An 11,985-nucleotide genomic window follows, 5' to 3' on the forward strand; every position below is an offset into this window, starting at 1 on the left:
CAATCCTATTTTAATAATGACAAATCACTTGGTATTTGATCTGTGTATTGAGAATGTGAGCATGAACATTACTTAGCATGCACGGAAGGTAATGAAGTCATGGAAACCACGAGGATTAAAGCATATATATGTAACCTTCCACAATCTATGGAACTAAACGAGTAGAAGAATGAAGATGTAAGTGTCAAATTCAAGATCGTCATGAGAATGAGTATTTAGAATTGATGTGTGCATATTTTATATGATATAGCTAGAAGCTCAAAATATACCCTACACATGCATCTCATGAAAATCTTTTAGGGTTAAACATGGACTTAGAGAACTTATTTTGAACTCTGAAAAATTTTTTATAAGAGATTAAAGTAAGAGAGCTCAAATGATTTTTGAAAACTAAACTAAAAATTCTGAAGTTGGTATGTCTAGACAACTGAGGAGTGCCCTCAGAAGTCTAGAGATACACCTTCAGACGACTGAAGTTTTACTTCAAGCTTCTGAAGAATTTTTTCAGAAGTCTTAAGTTTTAGTTCAGAAGACTGAAGATTTAATTATTAAAACATAGAACAGGTAGAACATCTTCAGACGTCTGAACTTTCAGTTCAGTTGTTTGAACTAAGACTTTAGAAGACCAAACCTATAGTTCAGCCGTCTGGCCCTGTGTCTGGACTATAATTTTCAGTGATTTAAGGAATATCAGACGTCTGAACCTGAGAGTTCAGTCGTCTGAACCTACGGAAGTTTTAAAATTCTGAACTTCAGTGAGAAAACACGCGAATTATTTTCTTAAACTAATTGATCCAACTATCAAAACTTAATCTAAGACCAAGATTACTTATAAAAACAACCTCTAAAACCTAGTGCCTCACCTTTTACACTTGATTGAGGAGCTTTGAACATCCTTGAGAGCTTTGAATACTATTGCTGAGAATCGTTGCTTGCACTCCAAAGAATTCATACTTAATGGATATTCGCATCTTTAAGATCCAAGCAAACTTCTGCTAAATCTAGGTTTGATCATGAGGTTTGAAAAATATTTCATTGAGCTTTAATTTTTTTATTAAACGGTTGTCTTCTCCATTATCCATTCAAATAAAAATCTTCTTGGGAGTAAGAAACTTATTTTCTTATACTTATTTATTGTGAAAAAATCTTGTGGGAATAGTATTCTAAAGTTTGAATCCTTGAAATATTCAAAGTCATATTTTTATACATAGGGATCTACTTTATTGGTGAAAGGAGTATTTGAAAAATTATTGTTTGTTAAATCTTTGAAATACTAAAGTCATATATTTATTCAAAGGTTTGCTCTTATGAATTATTTGATAGCAAGAACTTAGATCTTCATAACATTCAAAGACCTTTTCATCTCACAAACTTATTCTTGAATACTCGTTTTGAGAGATTGATGTTGAATTATTAATTATATATATTTTTGTGAAAGATCACTACTTGAGAAAAGATTTTGTTTAAAACTAAAATCTGAAAGAAAGTTTTAAATATATCTTCATTCAAAGATTTGCTATTTGATTAGTGTAATAATTATTTGATTACAAATCCTAAGAGCTTCTAAATACATATTTTTTAGGGATATTATTTTTGAAACATAGTGTTTAAATCTTTGTAATATTCAAAGTCGTATATGTATTCAAAAATTCAACTTTACAGATTATTGATAGTAAGAATATAGATTTGCACATTATTCAAGATTATTTTTGAAAGGAAGTATTATGAAATCGAACATTACGTCTCTCAAAAGCATTTATTTATAAAATCATTTTTGGGAGATATTGATTTAAAGGGAAGATTTGTGAAGCATATCATTCATAGTGCCGGCTCTTCACAATATCGAGCCCTAGGCGAATGATTTAATAGACCTTTAATATTTTCTTTTTCTTTCTTCGTTTTTCATATCCGGATTTATATTTTCTCGTTGATATAATTAAATTTCAAAATTAACACTAACTATAAATTGATAAATTATGTAAAACAAATAAAAATAAATTTAATAAATCTATAAAAATAATAGATTGAAAAAATATAACCCGATTATTATTATTACAAATCGATCGGCGAGCGAGACTTTAGAGATATCGGATTCTTGTCGGATACAATGCTCTAGCCTCAAAGCTTCCAAAATCTAAGAAAAAATGGGGAAAAAAAAAATTTCATAATGAAAATAATAGAAAATGATGCATAAACATTGAGATCAAAATTAGGGTTGATGAAAATTACAGAGAATCGGAGGCCTGAAGATGATGAACACAAGAGTCGAGCAAAAATCATAGATAGACTGAGAAATGTGAGTGAGAGAGTTGGAAAGATTTTTTTAAAGAGGCTAAGAGAAAGAGATGAGAGTAATAGATAATTAGAAACCTAATAAAGTTGTTAGTTGGGAAGTCAATGAGATTTGAAGAAAAAAAGGAATTAAATTGCATTTATTTTACATTTTAAAATACAATTTCATTTATTTGTTAGTTGAGAAGTTAATGTATGGGAAGAGTGCATAATAAAAAATGCTAACATTATTTAATTAAAAAAAATTGGGGCCCCAAAAATATATTATTATATTAAAAAAATTTTGGGGACAAACACCTCAGCCACCTCATGGTTAGGACGGCCCTGATCATTTATACAACGATTTTATCGTTACATTCATATTGAGTTTCAAGTTTTATCATATGAATATATGTTAAGAATTTTTATTATACTCATTAGTTTGTTCAGAAGCATCTGAGTGTTCAAGAACCTTGGAGAAGTTCTGTTACAATTAAAGGAGCAGATTAGTGCAATCCTTGGGGGTTTTGCCCAAAGCGAGGACGTAGGCCAGATTTGGCCGAACCTTGTTAAAAATCCGGTGTCTACACTCTCTCTCTCTCTCTATATATATTTTATTTATATTTCTGCATTTATATTCATATTATAACTGTTGTGCATGTTTTAAAAATTGGTCTATATAAATATCTAACGTACATGAGAATAATTGGGTAATACTGAATTAATTGAGATATTCGCGGACTAAATCAATTGAGTTGTATAATACTGAAATTGGTGTGTATCCAAATTTATGTTTGTATGGTTAGAATTTAAATTAAGAATTGAAATACCAAAATATTTTTAAAATATCCCATTCACCCCCCCCCCTTCTTGGAATTACACCTGAATTAACAGGAAGAACGAATTTCAAATATTGAGTTTTGATTTATGTATATGACAATGTTTAGTATAAAATTATATCAATTTCTTTCTAAATACACACAGTCCCAAATTAAGTCCTAGAACCCATGATCTCAAATATTACTTATTATAGTTCCTGAAAAATTGGAAAACAAATTGTTGTAATTTTTTTGAAATCTATAAAGAAAAATGAAAAATTATTTTTCACAAATAAATAAACTCTATTTCTTACCTTTTAATGCAAATCTTGGAAGAACTAACAAAAAATTAAAATTTTTATAATTCTTTGAAAAACTAAAAATGATAATGAAAAATATTTTCTGAACCAAATGAATTTTTTCTTTAGTTCTAATTATTTAAAAAGATATGAAACAAAAAGAAGGAAATACATTGTTTGATTATTCATACATGTATGTATTGGTATTGAAGAAGCACATCAAGCATGCCCCTAATCATGAATAATAACAATAATAATTTCTTATTATGTTTGAATAAAAAAAATTTCGAAGATTATTAGAAGAGCTTGTTTCCTATTAATGTGTATTTTGAAAAATATCATAAGTTATGGATTTGGGTGGATGCGGATAAATTTCAAGATGCTTTTACATTACATATTGTCCAATTCCAAATTCAAGTCCTCTCCAAACATAGTGTTACATTTTCTCTATTCTTTTTTTTTTTTTTTTTTGCACAAGGTAAGTGAATTATAATAGAACATTATTTTTTAAAATTATAAAATTCAATAAACTAGCTATTAATACAAACTATTAGTAGTTATGAAATGTAAAATACTAAATTTTATTTTGATTCATAAGATTTAGTAAGAAATAACATATAAATTAGAAGTGACATGGTGCAATATTAAAAAATAAAGTATGCCAAAAGTCAAACAACATTTATTAAACAAGATCAACTAATCTACTAGCCAATACATAAGCTAATTGAAATAAAATTTTACTTTTGGTGAATTGAAAAAAAAAAAAGAATAAGATTAATTTTAAAAAAAATGATGGAACTCTTTTGTGAGTGCACACAAAAAAAAAAAAGACATTATTTATGCATAGTTAATATGGTATTAGTAGGGTTGTGACATGGTGAAATCATCAATGACTAAAAAAATGTATTTGCTGGTGTAATTTTTGGTTAAAGTATAATACTATCCACCACAAGTCCTACAAATGTGTGAACACTGAGTGATTGGAGTTTGACCTCCAAAAGAACACTTTATTGCTTAGGCAAAAAAGGGTTATTACGTCGGGTGTCCTGGCTTCCCCGGCTCATCCATCTGACACTTCCGTTGATCGGCACACTTTGACACACTCTGGTAGTGACATAGGATACTCAGACTATTCCCAAGTCCACGCAACAAGGTGCCTCTGACTGCACAGGGATAAATATAAGATTTGCTCATTGGGGACAGAAATCGAACCTGAGACTTAAACTAACAAGCGGCCCATAAGGCAAACTCTTGAGTCAACATTCTTTTAGTAGTTGGGTATATATTCATATCATGGTAATATTTAGAATTAGGCAGCATTTGCATGAGGGCAAACTCTGGGAGGCTTCTCCTTAATACAGCGTGGCATCAATTTTGGGATTGCTTACGTGGGTGCTCCATGAATTTTGTGGTCAAGTAATTTTTATTTATTTTTTTGAAGTAAATTTCATTCATCATTTTATTTTTTGAAATAAGTAACATGGGAAAGCCTGTAGCCACCAACATTCTTTATTCATTAGGATATAGTTCATCACTCATTTAGAGTTTATGGCTCTTTTTTAGTTCCTTGCATTCATGCAATGAAGGACCTCATTTAGTAGAAATTGAAGTCACATAATCCATGCATCCATTTTGCTTATTCATGTTGTTAGGGTTTTTTTTTTTTTTTTGTTTGGCATCTTTATTAATTCATATTTACATTTTGCTTTAAAAAAAAAAATATTTGCACCATGTTTTGAACATCGAATTTGTCAAATTCTATTTCCTCTTTCCTACTTTTCTTTATTCAAAAAGCGAAAAGAAGCCTTTCAAAAAAATTTTGTGCAATGCCAAAAGCACATAGTGAAGTACATGTTACTAGATTTAGTGCAAATTCCATGAGTACCTCATTTTTATGAGTGCACAAAAAAAAAAAGAAGCTTTTGCAAACTTCTCCTAAGTCTACAATTTTGGATTTTGGTTGTCAATAATTCACACTAAGGTTGTGATTTAGAGATTGCATATGTCCATTTCCTCCATGAATGTCTCATTCCCATCAAATTTTCATTTCTATTGTACTCTATCAGTACATTCGGCCCTAGCATCTCATTTTGAGGCTTTGAGAAATGCTAAACTCACATTTTCAAAACTCATCATTATCATTTCATTTACGTTATACATTCTTTATCAAATCTCATTAGTCCCTATTATTCTCCATGTTTTGATGTCAATCATTGCACTAATGAGTGAAGGAGTTCGCCAAATGAGCAGGTGACCTTTGGGATCAGGAATGACTATAGTTCTTCTAGCCATATGTAACTTATAAAATCCTTTTGATGTTATTTGAGTTTATATATTCATTTTTTCAAGCTCTAGACAAGGATGTCACGTAACATGCTGGTTGTCTCAAGATCTCATTCGAAAATGAGGGCTTCACCAAACCTTTTTTCTATAAAAAGAAATTTGTAGTAGAAGTTTCAACAAAGATTCATTTGGGGATCATTTGTATTTTGATAAGCACAATTAAAGGAAATCTTCTTTTGAACAAATTTACTTTGACTATATCATATCTTAAGGTTATGACCAAGGAGAAATGCCAATTGATAGGCTGATTAGTATTTCCCACAGATATCCAGCACAAGAAGTCGCCAACTACTAGATCTTTGAGCTTTTTATATAGTTTGTTTGTTCCTTAAGCATCAAATTACATTCCCAAGGTATTAAAACTATTTTTATTTTTATATTTTGAAAAGAAAAACTCAAGAATAAAATATATAGCCAAGCAAAAGAGCAAAATATTCCCCAGGGAAAAAATGAAAAATTCATATAATGAATATTCTAATGATAAAGTTAATTCAAAAGAAAAATTGATTCGACATGTTATCTAATCTAAATAGAAAAAGGATGTGATCCTATATTCGGTATGTAGCAACTTTTTTTTAAACAAAATAAGATGCAAAATTTATTGCACTTAAGTGGTCAAAATATTATAACAATGCTAGGGGGAGAACTTGAGACAATTAGGTTGGTTTTTTTTTAGCCTAGTTTACTTTTGTTTTATTTACCATAATCAAAGCCTATAATTTATAAGTGCAGGGAATATCACTTTGAAGTCACTAATATGATCATGGTAAGATAAAAAAAGAAAGTTTTGAAAAATGAATTGAGCTCATTGGGTCGAGAACTCATATGGGCAACCTAGAAAAAATTGAACAAAGCCATAAAAAAAAAAAAGGAAGTCGAAGTCCTTATTCCTTAGAGCAATGGAGCAACTATGTGATACCAATTTCGAAGTAGTCACTCATGATCTAGTGTTCACAAGTAATGAAATAATCCTTGATATCTATTAACCCTCATACGCATTTTACTTTTAAGTTGATATCTTACTCTTTCATGACCCCGAGCTTAGCCTAACTGTGTGCTTTGTACTCAAAGAAGTATGCTCATGATTTAGAGTCCTAATATTAAGTTGTGTCACAACGTCGCAAAGGACCACCACCTATAGGAGGGGGTGAATCTCCAAATCATCTCGATTGAGTGGTGACCTTGACATCAATGAAGATGTAATACATTTTGGGGGGGGGGGGGGGGGGTGAGAAATGGATTAAATACATAATCCAATGGAGTAGTTAATAACCTTTTTTTTTTTTTTTTGTTACACTTTAGGTGGGGTTAGAATACCTCTTTGGTATAGTACTAGTTCATTGGTCTCTAAACTACAATTAGGTTTAAGAAAATTGATAGTCAATGGTCTATGTTATCAAAGAGGATTCGGGAGTACATTTATATGAATGGAAGGTTTTAGCACCCCTTCACACCTATCTAGCGAAATGGTATCTGACTAGCTTAAGATTACCTTTGAAATCAATTAAATAGAATTTAAATTCTTCAAATTTTTTTTATTATCAAAATTTTTTAAATACTAGATATTCTTGCAAAAGATAGAAACTAAAGGCCCAAAGGCAGCCTAAGAGGAGGGGTGAATTGGTTTATAAAAATAAAAGTGTTTGATGTAATGATTTAAAGCAAATTAAACAAGCAAGCAAATGCATAAATTTAAAATAAATTAAATCAAAGAGAACGGAAAAGAGAAAGAAAACTCCTTTTTATAGTGTAATAATAGATACTATTTTAGTTAGTTTGGCTAATTATTAGATTAGTTATTAATTAGTTATTAATTCAGTTCTTAATTCAATTTTTAGCTGAGTTAGTTGATGTACTAGTTTAAGTAATGATAATTCCATAATAATACAATTTTATTTATTTAACATGGTATTGAGCAAATTTTCAGCTGTTGCTCTCTGTGGCTCTCCGCTCCGCTCTGACACTCTCTCGATCTCCACAGGCTTCGCGATTTCTTCCCACTGCAATCCCTCGCGTTCGCCATGTCCGCGGCACCAGATTCCGTCGATGCCGTCACCACCGACGGTGACGACTTCAAGTTCGGCTTCCGGCGTTCGAAGAGCAAGTAAACCGTTTTACAATCAAGATTCATGGGTCGTCCCTGTTTTTTTTATTTCGTGTATAGATCGTTGGCTCTTCGCGGTTCGCACCGTATAAATGCATTTCGCCTTAAATGTTATGTTAGCAACAACGATCCGCATCTCAATGCGTGGATATTCGCCGCTGTTTGCCGTGATGTTCTTGAATTTGATCTTCTCATTGATGCCAATCGGTATCTGCTGTGTTCTAATCTCTTCACTTGACAAACCCTAATCGTTCCAAAATTGAATTTGAATTTTTGCCTCAATGTTCCTGCCAATGTGTGTCTTCCAAGCCTCAAGATTCTCCATCTTGTGTCGGTTGAGTTCGAGAACAACTGTTCGATGGAGGCGCTCTTTTCTGGGTGCCCTGTGCTTGAAGTTTTGCATATGCGTGACTGTTGGTTGGACAGTTTGCGTGCGCTCGACATTTCAATTTCTACACTTAAGAACATCACGATCAAAAGCGAGTCTGCTACTAGATACAAATTCACGATTAATGCTCCAAGCCTTGAATGCCTAGACTACTTCGATTTTTTAGCCGACGGCTACACTCTGAAGAATATGAACTCTCTATCTGAAGCTCATATTGATGTCAAGCCGAGCTATGTTAATAGCTTCTCTCATTCTCAGCATGTACGTGACCTTGTTGAAGGGATTTCTAACGTGGGATTTCTTTATTTGTCCGCCCACACTTTGCAGACTCTTGAAATCGCCAAATGCTGCTTGCCCACATTTTCCAACTCTGATGCTAACAAGAGATCCTGCTTCAGTTCAAAGCCAACATCTCTGATGATCCATACAGAAGATTGAAATCATGGGATCCCAGTAAAGACCCTTGTGGGGATTACAATGGTGTGTTCTGCAATTCAGATTGGTTCGTAGAGAAGATCCTTCTGTGTAATGCTTATCTTTCCGGCGTCCCGTCGCCGGCTTTATCTGGGTTCAAATCCTTACGGATTATATCGCTATTTGGGAATCGATTTAGAGGAAATATCTCGCAAGAATATGCGAGCATGGAGACACTTGGAAGATTAATTTGAGTTCTAATGTGTTATCAGGGTCGATTCCTGACTTTCTTGGCGATTTATAGAGTATCCAACAGTTCGTGGATTTCGTGAACCCAATTACATGGATGAATCCAGTGAACCAAGCATGGCTTCTTGGTCTTGTTTGGTTTTTCTTTGAAGTTTGGATGGAATTTTGTTTTATCTTTTGCTAATTGTTGAGCAGAGATGTTATTTGTTGTTATTAGTTAAAAAAAAAAAATTTGTTGTTCCATTATCTCGGTTGAAGCTGATTCTAGGTAATTTTACTCGATTTCTGGCAAGAAGGACATCAATGTCAAGATTCTCTTGCGGTCTCGGGCTTTTCAGCTGTTTCTCCAGCTCCGATGTTCTTATTCCGGTGCTAGTGTTAGAATGCAGCTCATTATGTCCTCTATTTTTTCTTTAATCTTTGTTATTGCCGGTCGGGAGCTTCGCACTTCAAAGTGATTTCGCAGCTCTCCACTCTCATATCTGATTTGATCTGCTAGTCCGTGTCGTTGTCTCTGTCTCGTCTCTAGCTCACTCGTATTGGGTTTGATCTGTTAGTCAGCCATTCCCGCTCCGATTATGCCGTGTTTCGGCACTCTTTCTTAGAGACCGTTGATCTCTTGGAGTTTCTTGATTTTTTGAAGAAAATTTTGATAGGATTTTCCTTCATTTTTTGGCTATATTTTTTATCTTCACTTCGCAGCAATTTTCGTCTTCGCCGGCACGTCTCACCTGCTCTATCGGCATCTTCTCCTACGGATCATCTCCATCACCGTTGCCTGCTTTGCTGCTAGTTTTTTTTTTTTACTCCAAGATGGAGATCTTAAATCATTATTCACCATCTTCATCTTAAGGGGGTGTATTAATTTTAGTTAGTTTAGCTAATTGTTAGATTAGTTGTTAATTAGTTATTAATTCAGCTCTTAATTCAATTTTTAGTTGAGTTAGTTCATGTACTAGTATAAATACTGATACTCTGTATATTCATTTTATAATCAATTCCAGAATAATACAATTTTATTTATTTAACAGAGTGGTTTGACAATCGACCTATGTCCACTCTTTCAAGGCCAACTGCCTTGAGGAATACTATGTCTCTTGCTTTAATGGCACCAAGAATATCTCTTACAACCTCTTTGTTTCATACAGAGACAAGGAAACTAAATTTTTCAAGAGAGAATACAATTCAAATATCCTCACAAGGAAATATTTACAATACAAAGCTCAAGACAAACTCTAAAAGAATAATCAAGGCTCAAAATTTTCTTAGATTACCTCTCAAGGATGAGCAAGATAGAGCACAAAGAGAGAATAAGTGAGTATTAAGGTTAGAGCACTTGGATATTCAATAGAAATAGTTTTTCTTTTCTTCTTAAGGCTTATAAGGGCATATATACAAAGTTTGAATGAAAACTAGCTTTTTTTTGTCCTTTAGAGCCTTTGTGCTAGCCATGTCAGACAACCACTTGCCGAGCCAATCGCTAACTAGCTGTTAAAGAAGGAAAATAGACTGTTGGAGGCAAGAATTGCTAGACCAATAGACCACCTTCAGGGATTAGTCAACGACCCTTGGCATAAGGCCAGGGTTCGATCTACATGTGTTCCCATTTTATTAGTTTAGGTCCATTAGTGCTTTGTCGAATATTTTCTCATTTTTAAAAATTAAATTGCAATAAAATTTGGAGAGAAATGCTACAAATAAATGAATTAAAGTCTTCAAAAGCATCTCTCAGTTCTTCAACTTTTCTCCAACTTCAATGACTTAACTCCTATAGAAACATAACTAAAGCATAAAGCCACTAGTTCATAATAATTTGTTATCAATAAAATATGGTTCTTGAAAGCTTGGGGCTAACAGTTTCCCTACTTTTGATGATGATAAATTATTTACAAAAATAAAAAATAAAAATTGGAATACACTTATAAAAATTATATGATAATGGTCAATGAAGCATAGTTAAATAATGTTTTTCAATATGATCAATTGTACAAGTTCCTATTTTCCGTTCTTCTTCCCCATTGATATAATCAAAACCAATAATAGAAGAATTTTTCAACAAGTTCATAAAGATATGCCAATGTACTCCATACAAAATTTCTCCCCTTCTGTTAAAAACAAAATATATTGGTTTGAATTTTGCAATGTAGACCAAAATTTGAAAGAAATGTTTGAACTTAAGAAGTCTAATTTCCAAAAAGTTCAGAATTTTGCAATGTAGACAAAAATTTGAAAGAAATGTTTGAACTTAAGTAGTCTAATTTCCAAAAAAGTTCATACTTTCAAAATTTTCCAAAAACCATAATTTTCAAAGGTTCAAAATTTTCACAATGGCTATTCAAGAATTGCAATATTCAAAATCATGAAAAAAAATTTCACAATGGCTATTTAAGAATTGCAATATTCAAAATCACGTTCATGATTTCCAAAAAGGGGTTTCCTTCACTCATGTTTTCTTGCCCTTTGTAAATCTCAAAATACCTCAAATTCATAAAACATTCACAATATGCTCAAATTCATCCAAAAAAAAAAAAAATTCTGAACGTAAAAATTTTAAAAACAAGATTGGGGGATCTCTCTAAATATATGCATATGTATTTATAAAAAAATTTAGAAGAGTTTTAGCTATAAACTCAACATTCCATATTCATCAAGATGCCCAAAAATGACATTTCAGTATTACTAAAACATCATACTAGGGTGCTACAACGCACCAATTCATTTCAATCTCAACCAATATGCAATTTCACAACTCATTTCACAACTCATCTCAATTAGCATGCAATTTCACAGTTCAATTTCATAACACATCTCAATTAACATGCATGCATATTCACAATATCATACACAAAACATGCATCCAATCCATTTAAAAACATTCTCCCCATTTTTGTCAACATTAAAAGGAAGAGGGAAGACATAAAACCATGCTTAAATCTAGCAAGTTTAAAAACCATACATAATTCAAGTCAGTTAAGTCCATACATACAATAGAAAGTAAAGATGTCCAATATATGGTACAACCCCAATAAATAGATAAAGAATAAAAACAACAAGAATCACAAAGGAGATAGCGGAAGTGGGCATTGCTGGGATATCATT

The 11,985-nt window shown here is 32.2% G+C and overlaps 1 protein-coding gene across 1 annotated transcript; it reads left to right on the top strand.

Moving 5' to 3' along the window:
* Positions 1 to 8,101: 8,101 nt before the first annotated feature.
* LOC131149012 (putative F-box protein At3g58860) lies at positions 8,102 to 8,732 on the top strand. The gene has a single exon (XM_058099046.1). The coding sequence runs from the start codon at positions 8,194 to 8,196 to the stop codon at positions 8,659 to 8,661; it is 468 nt and encodes a 155-aa protein (XP_057955029.1). The 5' UTR covers positions 8,102 to 8,193; the 3' UTR covers positions 8,662 to 8,732.
* The last annotated feature ends 3,253 nt before the right edge of the window (positions 8,733 to 11,985 follow it).

This window comes from Malania oleifera, chromosome 2 (assembly GCF_029873635.1).
Source record: "Malania oleifera isolate guangnan ecotype guangnan chromosome 2, ASM2987363v1, whole genome shotgun sequence".
Lineage (NCBI taxonomy): Eukaryota > Viridiplantae > Streptophyta > Magnoliopsida > Santalales > Ximeniaceae > Malania > Malania oleifera.